Genomic DNA, 25,136 nt, shown 5'->3' with positions numbered 1-25,136 from the left:
AAATACATTTAAAAAAGTAAACTCGTAGGTATTAAAAAGCAGAAAGACAAAGCCAAACTACTAACAACTAAGTAGAAAAGGCATGTGTAGGGGAAGGAAGGGCACTAAGTAGTCAAAAATCGACAAATGCAACTGACTCTGTGGCAAGTGGCAAGTGACAAGTGGCTTACAGCTGATGCTGTTACTGTTGCCTCATCTTGGCCAACCCCGACTATGTTAATTTGGTTGATACACAAACGAGATTGATTTCGGCATCCGCACACTTGACTTGAGTCGATTTAAAATTTTGCACCACAACAGCATGAAATATTCAAATGGTATTCAGTCACCGACACACAAACACACACACACAAACACATACATACAGAGTTCGATTTGTTTCGAGTGGTTCAAATAACTCACAGAATCATGGAGAGTAAACGAAGTATCCAAAGCATCCATCGATACTCGAAGCACCGACAGGGAGCCGCATCATCTGTTGGTCTTAAGTGCGGTTGCAAATGTCAATTGGCCGTTTGGCCAAGACCGAAGACCGAAGAACGAAGACCGGTAACCGGTAACCGGCTGCATTTTAATTTTCTTTTTCCCGTCCCGTTGTGGCTGATTCTCGAGAGAGTGAATGAGAGATTGGCAAACGACAGCATCGATCTCGTTTTCTTATTTACATTAAAAGCTGTTTGCATTCACTTAAAAGGATAAGCAATGTCCTTTTAATGGGTTTCAAATTGAATAAAGGATTAAGTTGTTAGTTTAAAATTGAATTGCGTGCGCTCAAGTGAAAGGCTAAGGCTACAATCATACCCGTTTTCCCAATGTCCCATAGCCTTACCCATAGTAAGGGTTACATTTTCACGCTGACAAGCTGACAATTTCACGCCGCACATTGTACGAGATTCGCATTCGTTTAACGACTGCTGCAAAACCAATAGAATTGATAACCAAAAAGCCATGTACTAATTAGCAACGGCTTGCACATTACCAACATACACGTACCAGAATATAACAGCAAAGTCCTGACAACGCGAACTTCACGATTCACTCATAATTCTCGGGGTTGCCAACGGCAATTATTTGGCAATTTCGCCAAATCAAATGGTTGCGGATGGATGTATTGTCATAACGACCACATGTGAGGATTTCATACTTCGCAGGTGTTGCCTGCTTTTGCTCTTTTCCTGTCAGCGTAAACTTTAACGAGCACATTAGAGCCACAGGAGCAATGAGTACAATAAGTTACAATCATTTGACTGGAAAACTCAATCGAGTACTCGTAAGTAATACAAAGAGTCTTCCAACTTGAGAGTTTACCTCATGCTGGGATAATTAAGTTGGTTTTGGGCTGCTCATTTTAAAACTGCCAAGTTTGGGGCAACCAGAGCTTAGTTGTTGTCTCCTTTATATGATAACAAATTTGCTCATTATCCGAACAGGACACGAAAAACCAAAGACATTTGCAAATGTCCTCGACTGCCTATTTATTTTTGTGTCTAGCTTAGTTTATTTCAACTCGACTCGGCTAGGTAAACAGCCACAAAAGGGGAATACCGGAGAGGGAGACTCCATTGTCTGTCTGCTCGCATTTGTATGCGGATTGAACTAGTTTATTCTCCAGGGTATCACAGTGTGAGTGTGTGTGATTGAGAAAAATCTAGCGCAACAAATGAAAGCGAGACATGAAAGGTGCAATTTCTAAGAAGCTTGAATGCTGGACAGGGAAATAGATGAGACTGTTGCTATTCCGTAATTGCATGACCTGGCCATCTTGTAATGAGTTGGTTTTTTGGGGGTCATAATGAATAAATAGGCAAAATTCAAAGGTATCCTTGATGAAGTCTTTGCCAAATGTAGCATAAACTCACTGATTGACCCACTGCAAAAAGAGTCAGCTTCAGAGAAAGCTTAAGTCGAAAGTGCTCGACTGAGAGGTCCTTAGATACCCTATCACGTATTTCCTTTCACGCATTTCTGATCTATTTTTTTTTTATCCGATAACTTCCGTACTTATTATCCGATCGTGATGAAAGTTTCAGGGTAGATCCATACTTCGTATTATAAAATTCGTGGCAAAACTCAAGGTATTTCGTTTTTCCGATTCATATTGCGTGTCTCCTAGCTCATACCACATTTGAGATCCATTTTATCATACAGAAGTACGGACATGGCAAAGTAAATTGACTCGAATGTTGATCAGGAATATATTTATATACTTTATTGGGTCTGCGACGCCTTCGACTGTCTGTTACATAAATTTGCAAAAACTTTCTATACCCTCAGTCAGGGTATTAAAGTGCTCGCATTTATAAACGTCTTCAAAGACAAAGTCCTTGTTCCTCAACTCTTGCCTTCTCCCGCGTTCTCGTATTAATTGCTTGAAATGGGTTTTCTTATAATTACAGTAGTTTGTTTGCTCGCCTTGGGTAAAGTTTGTGGAAGTGTTTGTAGTCGCTGTCTGGGCTGCTTTTAATTATGGCCGTTGCCGTTGCCGTTGCTGTGCTTTGTTTTGATTTGCTTGTAGTGTCGGCTTAAATATGAGACACACATAAGCGGATTTCACATAAAAAGGGTACTCATAGCTATAGCATAAACATTCAGATCACATTCAAAACTCACACTCACAGCTATGCACTTGAATGCTGATAGTTTTATGTTTGTAGCTGACAAGTAGAAGGGGTGAGCAGTTCACAGGACAACACTTTACCAAATTTGCGAACAATGCCCGGTCGCGTGGCACTTTGTGGGTCCAACAACAATGCGAGTAGTTGCGACTGTAACTGATTTGCCAACGGCGCGCATCTAAGCATGCTTCAACAACAACAACAACAACAAGAACAGCTCCCAGTTGACCGCCGCCTCCACGCACCAGGAGGCATCATCCTCCCAGCAGAGGCATTAGCATCGACGTCGACATCGACAGTAACTTTCGCATACGCCCACAGTATAAACAACTCAATTTGAATGCATTTAACCGCGTAATTGTGCCACGTGTTGGACGCTACGCGTGCGCTATTTGTGGTTGAATCAACCCGGGGCTAACAACATCCCTTTTCCCCGTGCCGCGCCTCACCCGGACACTTCTCTGCCAACCCTCGCAACCTTGCCGCCAACTAAGCACGCCAAATTGCAAACCAATTGGCATGCAACTGGTCGGATAATGCGACTGGAATGCCTTTTAGTGCACGCTGTCGAGAAATTAGTGCGTAAATGTTTTCTCACCAAATAAAAAGGCAACCTAATGTTGCAGCATTGAACCTTAGCTTTGGCTTTGTGCCTCATTTCGTTGCGCTTGCCGGAGAATTAACTGCGAATTAAACTGGCACGCGTTTAATTTTGTTGAATTCGCAATGCATTTCACTTGACAGGTAACGAGTCTAGCTAAAGAATGATGAATTACTATGTGCTGAAGCTGTCCAACAAGCTAATGGGGCTAAATATCTCTCAAATTGTGCTCATAAGTATGCTATCAAAAAATGTGGCAAGCTATCGATTTCAGTCTTTTAGGGAAGACTGTACTTAGAAGGAATGCAAAGGGTCTTTTTACAAGAGCAACTTTAAGCCTTAAGTTTTCTATATGTAATACCTACTGTAGTCGTATAAACTCAACAGTTATGCAGGAAACAATTGTTTGCCACCGAGTCTTATGCAGTCGAGTTTGCTCTACTTCAGAATTCTCTATTAGTTTAATCTCTCTCAGTTAATTGACCATTAAAAAATCAAGTGTAATTTTAAGCACAAAGGCAGTTTACAATTTTATTGCCCCACAAAAATATACTAATAGCAGCTGTGAAAAACTGTTATATTTATGACTCGAAGTGTTCTCTCCATTTCTCGGGAGTTCAGTAGCTCAGCTTCAATATTACATGAGCACAAATTGCAATTTAATCCACAGATGTCAGCATTGCGATCAGTGTCTCCTGTCGCAGCCCTTTTCCTTATCGCACAGCCCTTGAAAAGCACGTGCCAGGCTCAAACCCTGAACCCCTGAACCTCCCTTCTACCACGGGAGCATCCCACGAGCGTGTCAAGTTGAAAAATGGTATTAAAGTCACATTGACAATCATCAAAATGTGATTCGCTTGCAAAACAACAATGGCAATGGCAACTGTGGCAACCCCTTCCCGTCCCGTCCCGCAGCTTTGACTCAAGACACATGTGGCAGGCGGTTTCATAGCCCTGCTCCCTGGTGACACTTTAGCGTGTCCTGCCCTCCACTTCCTCATCCGCTTCATCAAATGCGCTGCGCAAATCTGTCATATAACTTTGGCAAAGGGACTCTTGGGAGCTTGTTTATGTCAAGCTCTGGTCATAATTTATATGGGCGCCCATATGCAAGCATCTGCTGTTGGCGAGGGGGAGTGGCAAGCTTGTTAAAGTTTAATTGCTAGACTAGCAGCGTAAAATGCAGCCACAAATCGCAAACTAAATGAACTAAACTAAGTCGCAAGTTGATCTGCCATTCCCAATTAGACATGTGAGATGCTCTCTCTCTCTCTCTCTCACTCTCTTACACAATTCTGCTGCTCCTCCTTCGGTTATCTCTGCTCTGCCAGCTTCTCTTGGCGTGCATTCAGTCGCGAAATTGTCGCAAGCGTCAAAGTCGTCGTTGTCTTCTTTGGAGTCGCAACGCGGCAATCCAAATTCAATTAAACAAACACAATAAGTTTCGATAAAGCCTCACTGATAAGAACAGTAAACTAAATATTCGCATAAAATTTACTACATACAAGCAGAGCAAGCGGGAGAGTGAGATAGATATAGAAAGAGAAAGAGAGAGAGAGGAAGAATAGGTCGGCTGCAACTGAGAGTGACAAAACTCGTATGAGGGTCGGACTGTAGAAAAGTCAATGGTGCAGATTAAATGTTGCCAGCGTGCACACACACACACACACACACACACACACACACACACTTCGAAATGAAGTATGCGTAATCTGCAGCAATTCAGGCGCAAAAAAAGGTTCTCGTAAAATACGTAAACACAAAACAGACAACAAAAAAAATGCAAAACAAAATAAAGAAGCAATCCAAATAAGTCGCATGAAATAAAATTCAAAGTAGTTTAAGCCAAAAGACCCAAACACACACCAAATGAATGAGTGTGAGAGAGATAGAGAGAGTGAGAAGACTGAGACAAGCTCGGAGAACAACTTAATTGCGTGAGTGTCGCGTTTTGATTCTGCAATGAGTTGTCCCAGGAACCAAGTAAAGCACGATGAGCATTTCGAGCTGAATCACAACTGTCACTCGATATGGTTGTTGTTTCTGTTGTTATGGTTGTTGCTGTTGTTGTTGTTGTCGCCCATGGCGGTGGTGCGAAATGCTTAAAATGGGATTTGCTTAGAATTGGAAAGCAATTGTCTTGGATTTGCGTTTAGCCGTTTGCCTTCCAAGTCCAAGGGCAAAAATAAGGGCTGGAGAAAGGGTCGGGCTAAGGATAAGGGTAAGTATTACTTTAAGTGGGCAGGCGTCTCGTTAATTTATCGTTTCACTGATTTGTTTGTGGGTGAGCAGCAAGTGTGAGATAAATTACATTAAATTGTATTTAGTGAACTAGTGATTAGAGTCCTTAAAATTGTTAAAGCAATAGTAGCAAATTGTTAAGCTTTAAGAACATATAAAATCCATATGAAATATTTAACTTTATAAAACACTATAGACATTAAAAAATACACAATGTCCGTCTGTCCGTCTGTCTGTCTGTCTGTCCGTCTGTATGAACACCTACTTCTCAGAGACTATAAGAGCTAGAGACACCAAACTTGGTATGTAGGTTCCTCTATATTGCAAGCAGATCAAGTTTATTTCAAAATTCGGCCACGCCCCCTTTATCGCCCACAAATCGAAAAAACAAATTTCATTAACCAATTTTATTAACCAAATATTTTTTAAAATACTAAACAACAGATAACATTTTATAAATTTTGGACTTTATTCCCAGAGTTAGTGGAGATGAGATTGAGTTTTTAACCCATCTAAAGCACTCAGCCATTCCCATTAACCCATTCTCATTCTCATTTATAAAGAATATTGGGCTGATTGACTTAATAATTATTATAGATATCAAGCTGTCAATGTTCTGCTTAAATTTACAATTGGCATATCTTAAGTTGGCATTCTGCCAGAGATTCTCACACTGGGAACACATATGAGAAGCTACAGAAACTAGGGAAATAGAGCTAGTTAAACTCTCGCGTTGCAACTGAAATTAGCATTTAATTGTATGCAAATTTAACCCTTAATTCACCCCACAAACCTTCTCTCCCTTAACCCATCTCGCCGTTTGTTGAATCGTGTGCAAAATGCGCTGGCATGTCTGCAGTTGAATAATTTAGTGACTTACATTTACAGAAATTAACGTACACCTACACACACACACACACACACACACATGTGAGGTCATGCATAATATACATGTGTGTGTGTTTGGGTGTACTTCAAATAGGATTTGTGCGACTAATTGCAAAGTACTTAAGCAAAAGCTTTAAACAAATGTAAAAGCAAATTTTTAATAAATTATTTATGTAAATGGCCGTTGCAGCAAGCAAAAAAAGGCTTGGCATATCCTTGCTGCCTCCATTCGAGGGGCGTGGCTGTGTGGCAGGCGTTGCCCGCAAATGCAATCAAAATTGTGCAAATGTTTGTGTCGCGTGGCTTTTCACACAGAGCTCAGGATTGGGCATGGTGGCGTAATAGATATAAAAGGATTTCCGGCGATTCCTTGTTTGTTTGTTTACCTCGCGTCAACGCTGTCAACGGCACTCGCATTCGCCGACGCAGTCAATCCTCATCCGCTCCTGGCGCTGGCCATGCGTAGATTTCTGTTTCAATTATGTACTGGCCAGGACATTGAGGACAACAAGGCGCAAGGAGCCGAGTAGTTATTATAATATCAATGGGCACGAGGTGTGTGCCCGTGAATTTATTCATTTGCTTGTCTCTATCACTCTCCCTCTCTCTCTCTCTCTCTCACACACACTTTCTGTTTTGACAACCTCGTCCCAGCTTTTGGGTATACTCGGATATGACTCGCATTGTATCACACAAATCGGATTAAGAAATTTCGAATAATTGAATAGCTGTGAGTGTGACTCTGAGTGCGAGCATGAGTGTGAGTGCTTGAGCTGAGCTGCACGCGGCAAATGAGAAGCAAATTTAAAATTTTACACTTGACTTAGCATTGTTGTCCTGTCATTTCACACGCTTTGCCAGCGAGGACCTTTCCAAATGGGTCTGTCACTCTGTCCGTCTGTCTGTCTGTCTGTCTGTCTGTCTGTTAGCCTGTTCATCTGTGTGCGCCATAGCGATAAATTGTTTTTGCCCTTTCCTCAACATATGCATTTCAAATACCACAATCTCTGTTTTATTATGTTTTCATTTTTTTTTTATCATTTTTATAATATTTATTTTTACATCTTTTAAACTTAAGCTATTTATGCCATTTTTGGTTTCTGTTTTTGATTCTGCTTGCCACTTAAGTGCTATAAATAATAATTTGTAATTTTAATTTTTATTAAGTCTGGATTCTTGGCGTATTTGACTTAGCAACGTCTTTGGGTCTTCTTTAAATCAATTTAAGCGCTACAATGTGCACAATATATATTTAATATGTATTTTTACAAGATTATTTAGGTATTAAATATTTAATTTGTATCTATACAAGAACTATTTACAAGTGCGACGACAACATTTAAAGCGATTTGACATTTACAATGTGTGCTTAAGGCGCCTCGCCAATAGGACCCATCCCTGGACCTGGCCCTGGTCCTAGTCCTGGTCCTGCCCCCGCACCCTTGGCACGCTTATCGAAGAGTTGCAACAAACGCTGTTGCATCTTGCAATTTTATGAGTGCGAATGACTCAAGTGATGAGCGCCCAGGGGATGAAAGTATGGTCCATAGGGCGGATAGGGCACGGCATGGGGATAAAGCAGACTGCTGGCATAGGCACCGGGTCCAAAGGAGCCGCCATTTGGTGGCGGCAACGTCGGACTGTTCACATCCATGCCAGGATTTTGTTTTTTCCACTTGGTGCGACGATTTTGGAACCAGATCTTGACCTGCAAATACACAAAATGCACTCAGCATGCGGTCGCACATTTGATTCGGGGCAACTCTCACCTGTGTCTCGGTCAGGCTAAGGCTGAGGGCCAAGTTCAAGCGTTCGCAGACGCTTAAATATCGGGTAGTCTTGAACTTGTTCTCCAGGGATACAAGCTGCTCGTAGGTGAAGGCGGTGCGAGCACGTCGTGGCTTGGAGCCACCTCCACCGCCTCCTCCGCCAGATTTGCCATCGCCATTGCGACTGCCGCCTTTTTTGGAGTCTGTTTCACTGCTGGGATCGTCAATGTCGCTGCCATCATCACACATATCATCCTGATCCATGTCATTGAGATCCTGAGCTGCAAAGAGGAAGAAAACGAATGGAATCAGTTTTTTTTTTTTTTGCATAAGCCAACATTTCGTCATCAATCAAATGATTGTCCAAAGGGACAATGCCAGATATGTAAGAGGAAATCAATCACATTGCGAATTAATTGGAATTTTGGGCACATGTTGGCGCACATGCGAATGTGAATGTGTTGAGGGCGGAGGTCAGTGTCGGGTCAATGTGAAATGGACGTGGAATTGATTGCAATGATGCGGCAATCAAAATTCAATTAAGCCAACCACTGTCCAGCTAACCATTCCAACGGACGGTGACACATCAGCCAACCGAACCCTCCATCTTCTTCAATTGTCGGCATATCGATTACCAAGGCATTTTCTCTTGGCTACGCATAAACTGTTGGCCAACTGATAAGTATGATATAATTTAAGCCCATGGCAAATTATGCAACTTGCCGAGCCTTTGAAGTACACTCTAAATAAAACTTATTTTCTTATTAGAAATTCGTTTTTGTTTTGAAATTAGCAAGACAGTTAGAAATAAATAATATTCATAAATATATAATTGGTATTAAATAAAATATCCAGTTTTTTTTTATATAATTTGAGAATACATTTAATTGGGAAATAAAAAGAAAATTAATAAACAAAGTCTTCAAAGCAGTTAAAAATAAAGTCAAATTTTTTAGAAATTACTTTGCTAATAGAAATCGCACGAATAAAAGGGAATTTTCTTTTTTTTTTAATCGATTAAAGGTTCGTTTTTTCCAAGTGTAGGATTATATGCTTCAACTTTATCTTGTTTACAAATTATCCAACAAGATAAAATTCGTTACGTTTACCCCTTTGTCAGGCTTAAACTTCAACATGATAAGTAACTCCAAAAACTGTCAACCCCCATCAAAAAAGGGGGGCAGTAAAAAAAACTCACAGACTCTGCATACTTCAAATAGTGAGAAAGTGAGGTCGGAGGTCGGAGAACAGAGGTCGAACAGCAGTTGGCGTTGTAAATTGCATGTGCCTGGTATTTGGTCAACATGATTGGCCATGTTTGCATGTAATTAGCCTGGCCTGTTAGATGCCTAAAAGTGCGCCACAGACGGTGCGCCAATTAAACAGAAAATTAACATGAACGCTTCATTTAATATTTAACGAATTTGCCGGCCATGCAAAGAGCAACGTGCAACATGAAAGCGCAACGTGCAATGTGCAACATATCCTTTCAAATGCAAATGACTCGCATCGACTGTCGCACTGGTAATGGGCTGTGGAGTGTTTGCAGCCACTTTGATATGCATTAATGGCACATTAGATACTCGAATCTACTCATTAATACGCCCATTGACCAGCTTCAGATTCAGCTTCAGCTCCAAGTTCGATAACTGACCACACAATTGGTTTGAGTCAATTGAATTAGCTCTTCTGTGTGGGAGTTGCCACCAGACGTTTAATGTGTTGGCAAACAAACGCGAAAAAGTCGAAAGGCCAGTAGACATTGTACAGGGCGGCAGGAGTATTGTATTCAGCCCCCAAAGGGGTGTGTTTGCACCCTATAAACAACATTGGCAACCGCAACCACAGCTGGTTAATAAGCGCTGAAACCACAAATTTGCAAACTCCGCAGGAGGAGTCTGACAGACTGGTCGCCCAATTATGTTAACTAACAGTGTTGTATGGATGTTGTCTGAATGTCAGAAAGTAGGGAATGCAAATTATCATTATTTTAGCTGATCTTATAATTATATTTGACGATGGCATAGGAGTAACTCATAAATTCTAAAAACAAAAAATTTGTCGAAGACTTATCAAAAACTTTTAAATTTATTTCATTTCTAGTTGTATTTATGTAAGATTAAAATATATCTCGAAGAATAAATTATATTCTTTTGAAACTATGTACTTCTAATTACGTTTTAAAACCCCTTTTGTAGATTATTAATCATCCGATTTGCCTAAAATTTTTTATTTTGAAAGATTTTAAAAACACTGCTGTAACAACGTCAAAGTTTGTATCAATAAGTAGATCTTAACATGGGGAAAAATAAATTGAGCAAATAATGCATCAGATTATAATTAATATATATAATAAATATACTTCAATTTTTCTCTTAATCCAGAGGAATGCTAATTATATATCTAATATTCTTACAAGCACCATATGATATTTGAAAGCAAGAAACAAACATCATCTTCTGTTATCGTTATCATAACAAGCTTTTCAGTCAGACCTCTTTCCCAGCTGTAAAATAACTACAGTTAATTATAATTACGCCAAAAGCACTTCATAAGCAATTTTGATGATATGGCTCGTCGAAGATAAAGCGACGTTTATGAGAGCACAAAAGCGCAGACAAGGCTCATTTACCAACCCACAGAAGTGTGTATACACACAGACACACACACATCCATATAAATATATATATGCAAGTGTGGATCCTCTCAAGCGGCTCGATGGTGCAATTTAAAAGCCAAACTCGTCATCCCCTCGGGTGCAACAACAACAATTTAAATTAAAGCACAAGCGAGAGAGAAAGCAAGAAAAATCTATAAAAATAACAACGAAGCATAAATACACTTTTGTACTTAATAGAATATATACAAAATTAAATCTATAACCTAGCATTATTATTTTTGTTGCTGTATAAAATCTATTTTTGGAAATTGTTGCAAATAGCTTAAGATAGCCAATGTACTGCACTTCTTGGTAAGAGTATTCACAAGCAAATAAACATGCTCGACAACGTACAGTTTTAATCCATAAACTTAATTATGAAATCCGAGTGTTAATTACCACCACCAACGCATAATTTACCCACTCACGCACACACACACATACACAGACAGGCTCTTACAAAATAGCTTTTAAATTTGGGTTCTGTGTGACATTCATGGAGCGCCATTGTCGCAATCATTATAATCGCATACGCCTGGCCAATGCGACCCCGGGGAGCATTTGTCGTCTCATTTTGCCATTTTCATAAAATAATAAATGAGTTGCTGATGACGGCATATAAAAAACCCGCTTTGCTAAAAATGCCAACGAAAATTGTCGCCTAACTTTACAAATTTTACAGACACGCACAGCAGCAGGACGACTCGACTGTCAAGTCTCCCCCAGAGCAGCAGGACGCAAGGATGAGAGTCTGAGTCTGACTCTGAGTCCATACACCAATACATGCATACATAGTGCCGCTATATACACATGCCACATTCTGTGTGAGTGCGAGCGAGAGCGCCAGAGAGTGAGCGCCAAATTGAGTGCTGAAAAGAATAAAAGTTTTCGCAGCCATTTTACTTTTTCGGGGGTTGCTGGTTGCCAAGTCGGGCTCGTTGTGCCCTGTTTCGTCCATGTCCTCCCACATTTAAATGTTGCCATATAACCATTTTATTCAAACCCAACCCCAAGGTTCAGCAACCGCCTCCGCCTCCGCCTTTCATCCCCCGCCCCAGCACGCCTCTCACTTAGTTATCGCATGTTTTTTCATATGGCTTTTGGGGCGCATTTTTGCTAAAGCTTCAGCTTCAGTCTGGGCAATAGCCAGGCTAGGCTAGGCTATAGAAAGTATGTATATGTAACAGTTTTTTAGAACGAATAGTATCCATGTTGTTTTTATTTCCTACCAACCCCCCGTCCCCCATTTCAGTCACCCGCCTGTTATTGTGTATATACATAAGTAAATGTGTTTTGTTTTGTGGCTTTCGACGCTGCTTTTAGTGCATTTGCTAGTTGTATGCTTTTGACTCTGACTTGTTGTTGTTGCTGTTGTTGTTGTTGTTTTGCAATTTAAATGAAATGCAAATTGCTATGCGTCTAGCGACCAGAGAAAATGAATGACGCCTTAGAGATTTGCAAGTTGACACATACAGCGTATGCGTAATATTTATAAAATATTAAACGACATGCACATAATGCACATTCTCAATGCTGCCAGATAGATAGCAAAAGATAGAGTTTACACATCTCTAAGAGTGAGAGAGATGGACTGAATGTCATAAAATCTAATTAGTCTCAAAGACAAAAGGCCGCATCATTACGCTAATATAAACGGAAGCGACCAACAGCAACATTAGCACCTCCCAGACCATAAAATTAAGTGCTAACTCTCTTTGTCTCTCTCTCTCTCTCTCTCTGTCTCTTTCTGTTTCTCCCTCTCTCTCTCTCTGTCTGTTAGAGTGACAGCAGCTTTATTGAAGCGGCTAATGAATGTGCGGTAATTAAGTACCTTGCTAATTAATGACTACAGCATCACCAAGCAACGAACAATCGTTAAATCACAGGCCGCAATACGGTGCGTATACGTGACTTTGGGTCTTCATTGCTGTTTGCTGTAAACTTGAACTGACTGAATAAACTGGCTGTAACAATAACAGCAGCAACAACAATGAGAACGACAACATAATTATCCTCCTCGCTGGTCTAACTGCCCGTCTGTCTGTTTGTCTGTCCGTTTGTCCGTCTGTCTGTCTGTCTGTCTGTCTGTCCGTCCTCATGTTGTTGCCGCAGCTTGGGGTCGTTGGCGCGGCCATTGAGTCTGTTTTATTAGCAGTTATGTTCGAGTGGTGCGACACCACAACCACCACCGACATCACCGCCAACAACTCCACCATTTGCAGCGCCATTGATGAAGTTAATTGTGTTTTATTAACACAAACACAAATGCACAAACAGCAAAGAGCAACAACAACAACAGCAAAAGCAATGACCGATAATTTGTTGCTGATAATGATGTTGTTGTTATTGCTCTTGTTGTTGTTGCTTCTCTTGTTGTTGGCGTGTTGAGCACCATTTCCATTGTTTATAATTTCGTACATAAGCGCTTACCGAAGTGGCCAATGAAGTGTGTGGATTGTTCGTCTGTGTGTGTGTGTGAGTGTTGGCGTATGTGTGTGCTGTGAGTGTGTGCATGCACATACACTCTGTCACTTTTAAGAGACTAAATTGCTGACAAGTTGAGTGTGGTTATTGTCTGTTCTATCTGCTGATATTAAGTACATTCATATATTGATTAAAGACAAACAAAATTTTAAACTACACAAGGAGAGTAATTGAGTAAAATATACATAAATAAATCTATATTACTGCGAAACTATATAATTTAATTAACTGCTTTCTCAAAAGCTTATTACTCATAAAATGTATATTATTTGACGAGTTAAAAATCAATTAAACCTCCAAGCATCATTAACTCCGTTGAATTCTTACTTATGATTATCAATTTTGTTTGCGCAAATATAGCCTACTTTTTTAAACATGTATACCTCCAGTAACTATTAAGACTACATTACAATTAGACCAGATGCGTTCTCATAAATCTTGATTTCAAAATGCAAAACTATAAGAATCATATGTTTTCAAGCTACACTTTTATTTGAAACAAATTTAATAATTTTATCCTAAACAAATTTAATATTACAATTCTAATTAATTGTTTCGAAATCTTTAAGTATACTAGATCTGCTTAAGATTTCACTCTTTATATTCCTAACGATCATACAAGTAAGAAACCAAGCTACATTAATAAATTAATTTACACTACACTCATTTAACGCTTTCCCAAATGACTGCTCAATGTCATTTATATCTCAAAAACCAATGCCGTAAGTTGTTTTTATTACTTGTTTTTCAAGAGTTTCTACCAATTTGAAAACCTCAGTTCAAATTCCTTTCTTAATCAATTTATGAACAGAGTTCAAACAAACCGCATCGTCTATTTACAATGATAGACTCTTTTTGTGTTCCATTTTCATTGCGAGCATAATATAGAATTTCAAGCTCACTCCCCCAATCTGCTCCTCCTCCTCCTCTCCGCGCTAACTTTTTGCTATCGTTTATTTTGGCGCTTTGCAGCAGCTTAGCAATGGAGCTCTTCACTCCTCTGCTTTTCTCACCGCCACTTCCAACGCCCCATTGCCAAGTGCACCACAACAACTTCAATCAAATTTGCAAATTTTTATTTGAGCAATTTCTTTGCAACGAGCCAAGCATGAAAATCAATTAATTTTCAGCAAAAATGTTAGCCAACCGCTCATAGGAGTAGCAAAAAATAAGCAACTAGATCGAAAATGCCAAAAAAAAATAAGAAAAGAAAAGAAAAAAAAAAAGAATGCAGCCAAAAGAAAACATCGAAAAATTCCACACAGCAATTGCTTTTCCCAATTAAAACATCAATCAGTCAATTAAAACAAATTCCATGGAAAATCCCTGTTGAATATGAGTGCAGTTTCTAAACAAGTTGCCTCGTTCTCACATCGCAACGCATTGTTGCCACATTTGTTTTCCCTGGGAATATACGCAAAATATAAATGCTTTTATAGACAACACTCTCCCCACCTGTCAGCGTATGTGTGTGTGTGTGTGTGTGTGTGTGTGTGTGTACGTGACTAGCGCCTGAAAGCAGGCAACATAAAATCTATGCTCTTTCAATATGGCAACTTCTCTTAAGAGAAAGTTTGGGGAATCAATATCAAAATCAAAACATACAAAAATTCGACAGGCCGCAGTATAAATACAGACCACCCACAACACATATACACACACTCACAACCGTACTGTGCCCACTCACAAAATGGTGCTCGCATGAAGTTGAAAGTTAGAAATTTCGAAAAATAAAGGGGCAACTACATTTTGCAGGTCCTGTTCCTGCCCCATACAAATACATATATGTTTGTACATATAAATTCATGGGTGAAATGGAATTATGAGTACTCGGGAGACACTCACCAGACATATCCTCGCTGTGCTCATCATCCAGATGCTCCTGCATTTCCTCATCCCGCTCATAGCTCCACTGGCGCGGATGTCCAAAGGGAGGCGTTGTTGCTGCCAATTTGTTGCCCGTGAATTTGTTGGGATCCAAAATGTTCTCCACGGAGAAGGCCAGTCGCTTCGTTGCTGCCTCCCTGTCGCTGCCCCCGCTGGTCGAGGCCGAGTTGGCATTGCTCACACCGCTGGGCACAGAACGCGTCAGATCAACGGGGCAGACCTATAAGAGAAAGAAATAGACAAGGAAATTATTAAATGGCAAGTTCAATAAGGCGACTTTTTTATTTATAATTTTTTTTTTTTTTTTTTGTATAAATTTAGTAAAGTTGTCAAACAAATATTTGCGAATTTTTGTATATTTATAAATTTGTATTAAATTAAAAGTTACTTGAAATGTAGTTAAGGTTTCATACTTTTAACTACATAAATAAATATATATGTCTGTCAAATATTTTTGTTTCTTAACATACTAAAATATTGAAGAACTTCAGTGGAAAAGAAACAAATTTAAGTTATTAACTTTTACCGAAAAACTTTCAACGGATATTTTTAGCACTCCCAGCATTAATACCTGATCAAAATAACAATATATATAAATTAAATTAGATTATGCAATACTTTAGCCTCCTAGGTTATACGGTTTGGACTCCACAATGATCAGTAAGTAAGTCAGTCAGTCAGTCAGGACAAAGCTTTTAATATTTAATTATATGTAATATTGTATCTTAATAAAAATGTAAAGTAATATTTATGGAGGACTTTGACTGAATAAAGGTCATACGCTGTCATCAGTCATCATATGGTCATCAGTCAGTCAGTCAGGACAAAGCTTTTTATATTTAATTACATGTAATATTGCTTCTAAATGAAAATGTAAAGTACTATTTATGTAGGACTTTGCCTCAATGAAGCGTCTTACCGAAGGCGTGCTGTGCGATCCCGAGCCATCATTACTGTCTTCATCGTTGCCATCCACATTGAGTTCCTCACTCGTGTCGCTGCGCGCATAATTAGCCGCTGCAATCTGACGGGATGTGGCTGCCGCAGCAGCTGCTGCCGCCGCCAAGCCACCCAGTTGTATTCTGAAGCCGTAATCACTTAAGTCGCGGCCAGTGGGCGAGGCAGAGGCGGAGGCGGAGCTGCTCGAGGCCGCTCCAGCTGCGGAAATTGAGGCGGAGGCAGAGGCGGAGGCAGAGGCAGAAATGGATGTGCTGGGCGCTTGATTGTGATTGGAGCGTGCAGCAACCGCAGCGACCAGTTTAATGCGTTCCAGATCCATGTCATTGGCGGTTGTGGGGCTAATGTTGCCCAGTACAGGATGCAGCTGCAAGGGCTGTGCCGGTGGTGGCAACGACGGTGGATTCTGTGGAGCTGGAAGCGCGGAATGAGCCGTTGCCGAAGGGGAACCAGTTTGTGGCTCGGAATGTGTCGCTTGACTGTTGCCGGCGTGGGGCGATGTGGGTGGCGACAGCGGTGAAGTAGCGGGTGATGGTGGTGCAGTAGTGCCGCTGGTCGGAGCACGCAGATGATAAACACCCGCAGCCGGATGATGTGGATGTGGATGCGGATGTGTAGGATGTTGCTGATGATGATGATGTAAATGTTGCTGCTGCTGCTGCTGATGATGATGCTGAGCGGCGGCTGCTGCCAGAAACTGTGGATTCTGCAGCAGGTGTGGATGCTGCTGCAACAGTGCCGCATGTGGATGCTGCAGTGGCTCCGGTCGCGCCAAATGACGCACGGCATTCAGCTCGAGCAGCTTTCGCTGTTGCGCTGGCAACGAGAAGCTGCCGACGCTGCCAGGCGGCGACTGTGAGCGACGTGAATTACAATTGTTATTGTTGTTGTTGTTGGTCAAAGTGTTGTTGTTGTTGTTATTGTTGTTGAGCTTCTCCTTGTCGCCCTCTTCGTGCGTGGGACTCAGCCGACTGAGCAGCCCAGTTTCACTTGTCATCTGCTTGAGCCGCTCAATGGAATAGCGCAGTTCCTGTTCCTGCTTGGCAGTTGATCCACTGGCGCTTATTATAAACTTGGGTATTTTTGGTGGTGTGGCATTGGCGGCGCTGCTGGCCACGGACACATCGGCGGCAACTGGCACATTTCCCGCCGCATTCGCCAACTCTGGCGAGCTGTTGGACTTGGGCGAATCGGGATTGGAGTTGGGACTCATTAGGCCACCGACGGCGGTGGGTTGTGCACCAATATTGTCACTAGGCTTTTGCACTGGCGACTGTAACATCACCATGTCGCTGCTGTTGCACTTGTCTCTTCAGTTCAATACACTGTGATACACTTTAATACTCTTGTCTACAGTTCACTTGAGTTCACTGCGAATTTGGATTTCTGTCTGCCGCGACGTGTTGTTGTCACCTTGCTGGCAGCCAATCGACTGTCACTGATGCCGGCGCGTATCTCTCAATATCTAAAGTTGCTCGTCGCTTATCGCGTTCCTCAATTCGGAGCGTAATCCGCGCGCGCGACACTCAGCTGCACGCAAGCGGGGCTGAAACGGAAATGGAATCGCTCGGCAAAGTTGGAGGGTTGCTCGCTGTCCAGATGCTGTGATTCTAGCTGTGACTGTGGCTGTGGCTGTAGCTGTGACCCCGTGGCAACTCAACTAAATGGAAAGTGAACAAATCTGTTGCGACGTCTGTCCGGCTGCTCTTGGTGTTGGTGGTTGCTTTGAGTGGTTCCGCTCTCTCTCTCTCTCTCCCTCTGTCGCTCTCTCAATTGGTTGCACACGCCCCTCAGTTTGAGTGAATTTGGTGCGCTTTGAGTGAACTGACTCCTCCTATTGCCACTATGTTAAAGCTGCAGCTAATCTCGACTAGCATCTAATGATTTAATTTGCCTTGTACTCGTTAGCAAGCGTAATGGTCTGTTCTTGGGTCTTAGCCACATGTTCTCTCTCACTCTCTCACACCCACTCTCCCACTCTTTCGCTCTCTCTTTCACTACCAACTGCTGTCTTTCTCTAGCACTTTATTCCAAGTATTACATAGTTTTTCACTCGCTTGAATTGCCACCCAAAAAATGCGCTCGAGGATGTGAGTAATTGTCAAATTATTTAGCGCAAAATTTGTTTGCTTATGCGCTTCGTTGGCTACGAAATGGATCTCAGCTTTTTATATTTAAAATGTGTGCGCTTTTATATGTATGTGCCCCTTGTTGTTGCCCCTTGTGATTGTTGTTGTTGTTATTGTTGTTATTGTTGTTGTTGCCTTATGCCTGGTTTGTTCTTAGTCATATATGCATGAATGCTTTATGCTTTTGTGCCTGGCATTGGCAACAACTACTGGCCAACAGGCATTGGCAACAACATTTCTCTTAGCCTATTTTTCTTAAGCTTAATTGAATTTTCGAAAAATTTTAATTTATAATCAGTTTATTTATTAGTTGTTAGCTCTGGTAAAAATAAAAACCATTCAGCTTTTAGCCTTGGTCTCTTCGTTCCTTTTCTCCATTGCCACTTGACACTTTTTTTTTTTTGGCTGTTTTTCACTATGTAAAACTCAAAATCAGCACAGGATAAAACTCAAACCGCCCACATCACACGCTTTGCTCTCTCTCTCTCTCTCCCCATTACACTCACTCTTTCTCCCTCTGTCACTCAATCTCTCTCTCTTTCATCTGCTCAGTTTGCAGAATATTTTAAATTGAACAAAAATTTATATGCGCTTTGCACAGACAATTTAATATCGCATCCAATTTGCGGTTTATACGCATCACAGCAGCGTCCCTCATGGACGATGATGATGATGATGACAGTGATAATGAAGATAGGGATGGCTGTGGAGTGAATATAGGAGAGAAGAGAGCTCACTAAGTGGATGGCCTGGCCATTCTCCGGCTGTCTGCAGGCCTGGCTAACAGTCGGGTTGGTTTGTTGCTTGGTTGGCTGGTCGTGCTCTTGGTCGGGTTTGAGCGCACAATGGGGCGTATAAGTGACATCGTTAAGTGGACGCAGAACGGCGAGGACGTTGCTTAATGAACTCCAACGGCACTCCGTTGCGTCTTCTCTTCACCTCCCCCCAAAACCACGATCGTCTTTATATCCTCGTCGTCTGTCGGCATATTTAAGTGTATTTTTTTCTTTAGCTCGTTTTCGTTAGTTTCCGTTGCCTTTGCCGTTGTACTCGACACGGGCAATGCCGTCCAAGGAGCTGGCGGATCTGGGCGCTCGTTAGCGCTGCTCGGCTTCGCTCCTCTATAATTAACCACAAAATGAGGGGAGACGGCATTCTTAATGAGCAGCTTGTTATGCCATTTTCATTTTAATTACTTTTAAGATGCTTGTTACCAACACCAGCATCAACTCGATGCTTTAATTGGTCCATTGATGAAGCTGAGTGTGTGATTTGCATATATATACATACAAATGTATGTGTGTGTGTGCCTGTCACACTGTGCAAATTGGCGGTGCGTTTTGCTCAGTTTACTTTATGAGGCAAACCGAGCTAAGCAGCTTTGAATGCTTCACTGACGAAGCATGTCCAGTAAGTAGGCTATATAAATATATGTATATATTGCAGTTACATATATAAAACTCTAGAATTTCATCAGTTGTGTTGCTTGTGGCATTTTGTGGCAGTGTATTAAGCGCTTTACCCTTTTACATGTTAAATTAAATGATGCGCATACGCACGGTAAAACCGCAAATTATTTTAATTGCCTGTCTCGTCATTATTCATTATTTAAGTGCGCCCAAACAGAGCATGTATGTGTGTGTGTGTGTGTTTGAGTGTGCGATATGTACAGTCACACACACACGCGTACACACACACCAGGAGAGTTGGGCAACCCGCCAGACACACACAAGCTGCTGTTTACATAGACATGAAACTTGCGCAACGGAAAAGCGGAAAATTGCTGTCGCTTACAATACGTAACACACACACAGACTCTCTCTCTCTCTCTCTCTCTCTATCACTCTCTCTTTCTTTCTCTGTTTGTTTCATGCGCTACATCACTGTGTCTCTCTTTCTCTGACTCACATTTAATTAGTGAAAATAAGTATTAAATGAGCAGCTCTTGTTAAAATAAATAGTGCATGCAATAGCGTTGCATCCTTATACCCCACGTCACCCACCCCCACCCCCTCACCCTTCGGCCTCCCCGTCTGTTGCATTGGCTTTCAACAGGCTGCAAAAGATTTACAGCTAATTAAAAGGCGAATGTGCATAAGGAAAATAATCGATAATCGTTGTCGAAAAGCCGCTGACCTCGCGACAAGCACAATTAAAATTACAACTGCGGTCAGCTGTGTAATTATGCGCTAATTAAATTATTTTCCAATTATTCGCAGCATTTTTTTTTTTTTTTTGGTTTTTAATGCGCATTTTGTGCTCAAATCGCGAATCTACTCATTTATCGTATATGTTGAATATTTGAATATTTGTATATTTAATGATGTGCACTGGCCAAGTACTCGAGTGCGAGTGCGAGCGAGATGGCCAATGCTCAACGTCATTATCCTCTCGCACTCTCGCTCTCTCTCTCTCTTTCTCTCCCTTATATTGGATCTCTCTGTTTATTCGGCCATTTTGTTGTTTGCACTCCACTTGCCGTGCGCCCCACGTTAATTTGTTTGACTAATTAAACTAATGAGCGTTCAAAGTTAATACATAAATTAGTCAACTAGTCGGCGAGGTAAGCGAGCAAGCAGATTTCTGGGTTACGAGGAGCGGGGAGCAAAGGGGGGGCAGATTTAATTGGACGGGGGCAACTTTGCTTTGCTAAGCGCATTGCAATTTTGATTGCGGTTTTCCAATTTGGTGGCCATGGCTTTATAATTGATGGAATTATGGATGCATTTGGCAATCATATTATAGACTATGAATATATATGCCACATATGGAGTGCTTTAATCTGATAGATTAAATAAAACTTTTTTGGATAGTATTTATTATTCAATTAAAAATGTAATTATTGTATAGTATAGCTAATGGAATAATTTATTATGTACTTGTTGCCTTAGAAAGTAATATGTAGATTAGAGTGGATCAATTTGTATGAAGTAAAAAAATGCACAAAGCGGTTACGAAATACGTAATCTACGATAAATTCTAAGAAGCATTGCCCAAGAAACCATGGGTTTAAAATCAATATCGAGCTTCCACTTTTTACGGATAAGTCATAACTATTTTATATATTGGTAATTGTCTGTTAGGAGAAACTTACCTCTAAAACAAAAAAATTTAAAAACCCAAATTGAGGGCGATTTATGATAAATTTAGAGAAAAAAATAAGTTGGCGGTTCAATGGAAAAAAATTAATTAATTTAAAATTAATGCAAAACGAACTTTTTTATTGAATCTTCTAAGGAACTTGACAAAAGTGCTTATGTATAAAATTCAATTCAAAAATTAGTTTAGACTTATTTCTAATTCTTATCTCTAAATTCATTATAATTTGGCTTATATCTGTTTTTTTTTTTAAGGTAACAGACAATTTTGCCATACAAAACACATGAATAACTTCCTCAAAAGAAATTAAAGCTCGATATTGATTTTATATCTATGATTTTTGGGCAATTCTTCTTCGAATTCATCGTAGATTACAAATTTCAATACCGCTTTGTCGCGAAAAATATTTACGCACTCTAATGTAGATATTAAATAAATAAATAAAATTAAATTATTCAATATACATTTTTATATTTTCTTAAAGATACAATAACTGTATCGACAGATAAATATTTACAGTAAGACCATAAATACTTTACTTAATCTTGAGAAAGGGATGCCATACACATTGTTTTTTTTTTTTTGATTATAAGTATATATTTAATCCAAATTAAATTTTTTTTATTTCCCTGATTTTATACATTACATAACTCTCGGTTAACCTTGGAATATCACTGTTGATTTTTATTCATAATTTATATTAATTTATAAATTATGTAATGCTAATTTTTGGTTGGTTTAGCGTTTATTTATTATTATTTTAATTTATGCTATTTTACAACCCACAATTCCCAACTTTCGCACATCCAAAGGTGTTTATATCTATTCTGTGACGCCCGAGGATCGTGCTCTGTTGCCTGAGGTCTTGGCCATGGCTTTTACAGGCAAATTAAATATGCTGCGCTAATTCCTCCATCAATTTGCAGCTCATTTCATATGCCAACGCATTTGGACCTGGTCCTGAACCTGGCCGCGTACGTGCGAAAAATTCAAACGTTCAACGAATTGCCGTCGGCCGACGTGTCGGTCGACCAAAAACGACCAGCGGCCATCAATGGCCATCATTATGAGCAGCATGTCCAAATCATCATCATCATCATCGTATTGAGAGCAGCATACTGCCCTAAACTATTTCGGCTTGTAATTAGAAAATTTGCAGGTAGAATGAGATGCGCCAAGCTGGTGAAATGAAAACAAAAACAGAAACGTGCTAATTGCAAATTAATTATGCACGATATTGAATTTGCACTAAACGCAAAACGCAAGCGGAATCGGAAACGGAAACAAAAACGGAAGTGCTGGACACGGTCATGGCCAACTGGCAAAATGGCGAGCAAACGAGCAGGGCAAAAAAAATTAAATGAAATGAAAAAAACGAGACGCTAAGTGGCCCAGACGACGTGATTTGCATGAAATGCAATTAGATTTTAGGCAAATGAATGCCAGCTTTGTTGTTGTTGTTGTTGTTGTTGTTGTTTGTGGGTGGTGCGCTAATGGCTGACACACTTAAGCAGCAACAACAACAACTACAACGAGAGCCACAGGCAATGCTTTTTGCGCTGTCGCAGCAGCAGCAGCAACAACAACAACAACAACAACAGTTATAGCCGTAGCAGAGGAAGCAGCATATAAACAGCTAAAGTGTTAATTGCCATAAATGCTTGTCATTGTAGCGGTAAACGACAGTAGATATTTGCCACGTTGCCACTGCGCCAGCGCCCACACACACACACACGCACACACAGATACACACACACACACACACAGACATATACAGGCAGCTTGTGGGCGCACATCGACTGAGCATTGCACTCAAATGAACGAAATGAGCTGCTAAATTATGCACGCGATTTAACCCTCATTTCGTTGGCCACACTGTATCCCCCCTCCCCCTCTCCCTTTCTGCCACACCTCTCCCACGCTCTCACTCTCACAGCGCAGACGCTCTCTCACTTGCTCTCTGCCCATTAAAACTCACTCAGAGGCTGCTGTCACTGACCACGCCTCCTTTGTCGTTCACTTCGGCAGCCAATGAACGTCGCTCAGTTGAGAGAGTTTAATTTCAATATGGCCGCCAGCAGCTCTCACTCACTCAAGCAAACACTCACTACGTTTTCTGACTGCGAGAGAGCGCAAGCAAGAAAGAGAGAGGGAGAGTGAGTGAGTAAGTGAGTGAGGGAGTGAGTGTGTGTGTGAGTGTGCTGGTGAGTGAGTAAATGTTCTCTCAGTGTATGGACTTGGCATGCAACTATTTCAGAGTTTTGCACCTTTTATTTGGCCATTTGTGTGTAATTTCGAAAAATGTTGGCGACATTATTCCCGCCTGCCTGGCCAGGTTGTTCCATCTTGCTGCTAAGGGGCTGTCGGTGGGGGTCTGAGGCGGTCTGAGGGGATCTGAGGGGGTCTGAGGGGATCTGTGGGGTCGTACGCTTAAGTGTCCTCCAGGGTACTTACTTCGTTAGCAGAAGTTTCTCGCCTCGTTCCTTTTGTTGTTGTGGTGGTTGCTGCTGTTCATGTCGTTTTGCGGATATGTCTCTTATTTTCATAACTGTAAATTGCTTTAGATATTAAGTCTGCTCTGCTCTGCTCTGCTCACTGCATCCTGGAGAAGGGGACGGGGAAATTGCGGGATTGGGGCGTCGACAGCTGTGCACTGAGCAAGTGCCTTTTCCTAATAAAGCTCTTGTTGTCAGGACATTAAGAGCATAACAAGTTTTGTGGCATTTGTAGTTTTACACACACACTAACATATTTATATAATTGTGTACATGTATTTGTATTTGAGCAATTTTCTAACAAAGTTTCATTGCAAGCAATTTTAATTGTGGTCGGATTAAAGGCAATATGTCTGACATTGTAACAAAAAAATATATACAGGAGAAATGCCATCAAAGTAAGCACATACACAGAGAAAAAATTCTGGATTCTATGATAAAACTATTCCCAAACGCGATAAAATTATTCGGTAATCTCTGAATTTCTGTAACCAAGAACGTAATTCATAATTAAAGCAGGGTTTTTTATTTAGCTCTCATTTAATATTTTGATTTTCGAAGTTCTCTACGATTATTTTCAGTTAAATCAAATATTTTGACTTTATAATACTGAGTCATTGACATTTTATCCTAAATTCATACTTATAAAAATCATGCTTAATCAAGTGTTTTAAACATGATTTAAAAACAAATTTTTTTCTGTGTACATGCACACATAAAAAAAAAAACACAAAATAAATATTTTAATATGCGCAAAATTGAGACATAAATTAAAGGCACATAATTCTCATTAAAAAGCCGTAAACGATGTACACACAAAGCCAGAATGGAAAAGAAGAAAAGCAAAGTGAACAAAAAGAACAAAAAGAAATAAGAGACATCGAAACTGTCCGTCAAACAACTCGGGCACATTTGGCAGCAGATCAAAGAGCAAACAGCAAGAACATTTTGCTCATAATTTAATCGTTTCGAAATCTGAAATTAATTCATTTTGAAGCCGACTGCTTAGGCAAATCAAAATAAACTGGGCGAAACAGTCACAGATCCCCAACACACACACACACAACATACGAGTACTGCTAATTGGCAAGCGAGTGAGAAAGAGAGCAACAGAGCGAGAGAGAGAGAGAGACAGCCACCCACTGTGCCGGCGCTAAGTAGGCGGCGCATGTAGGCATACAGAGAGCGAGAGGGAGAGCGATAGTGATAGCGAAAGAGAGAGAGAGAGATTGCATCTGTTAGTTTCTTTTTTGGTGGGACATTTTTTACTGCGCGCGCAATTTAAGTTGAAATTTATGTGGGGCGCAACAAA

General features: G+C 40.7%; 1 protein-coding gene across 1 annotated transcript; it reads right to left on the bottom strand.

Annotated features, from left to right (window-relative positions):
- Positions 1 to 7,666: 7,666 nt before the first annotated feature.
- Positions 7,667 to 17,389, bottom strand: LOC117791449 (homeobox protein slou). The gene is made up of 4 exons (XM_034631211.1): positions 16,064 to 17,389; positions 15,103 to 15,364; positions 8,115 to 8,395; positions 7,667 to 8,053 (listed from the first exon to the last, which is right to left on the bottom strand). The coding sequence occupies exons 1-4, from the start codon at positions 17,387 to 17,389 to the stop codon at positions 7,838 to 7,840; spliced, it is 2,085 nt and encodes a 694-aa protein (XP_034487102.1). The 3' UTR covers positions 7,667 to 7,837.
- Positions 17,390 to 25,136: the final 7,747 nt, after the last annotated feature.

This window comes from Drosophila innubila, assembly GCF_004354385.1.
Source record: "Drosophila innubila isolate TH190305 chromosome 3R unlocalized genomic scaffold, UK_Dinn_1.0 2_E_3R, whole genome shotgun sequence".
NCBI lineage: Eukaryota > Metazoa > Arthropoda > Insecta > Diptera > Drosophilidae > Drosophila > Drosophila innubila.
Note: the sequence above shows the minus strand (reverse complement) of the source record. Positions and strands in the feature narration are given on the sequence as shown.

Bases quoted from the DNA above. Each gene is read 5' to 3' on its own strand.
- LOC117791449 (XM_034631211.1), bottom strand. From the start codon at position 17,389: ATGGTGATGTTACAGTCGCCAGTGCAAAAGCCTAGTGACAATATTGGT. The intron at 8,396-15,102 runs GTGAGTGTCTCC...TCCTCTTTGCAG, and splicing joins GCACAGCGAGGATATGTCTG to CTCAGGATCTCAATGACATG. The intron at 8,054-8,114 runs GTGAGAGTTGCC...GTGTATTTGCAG, and splicing joins TTAGCCTGACCGAGACACAG to GTCAAGATCTGGTTCCAAAA.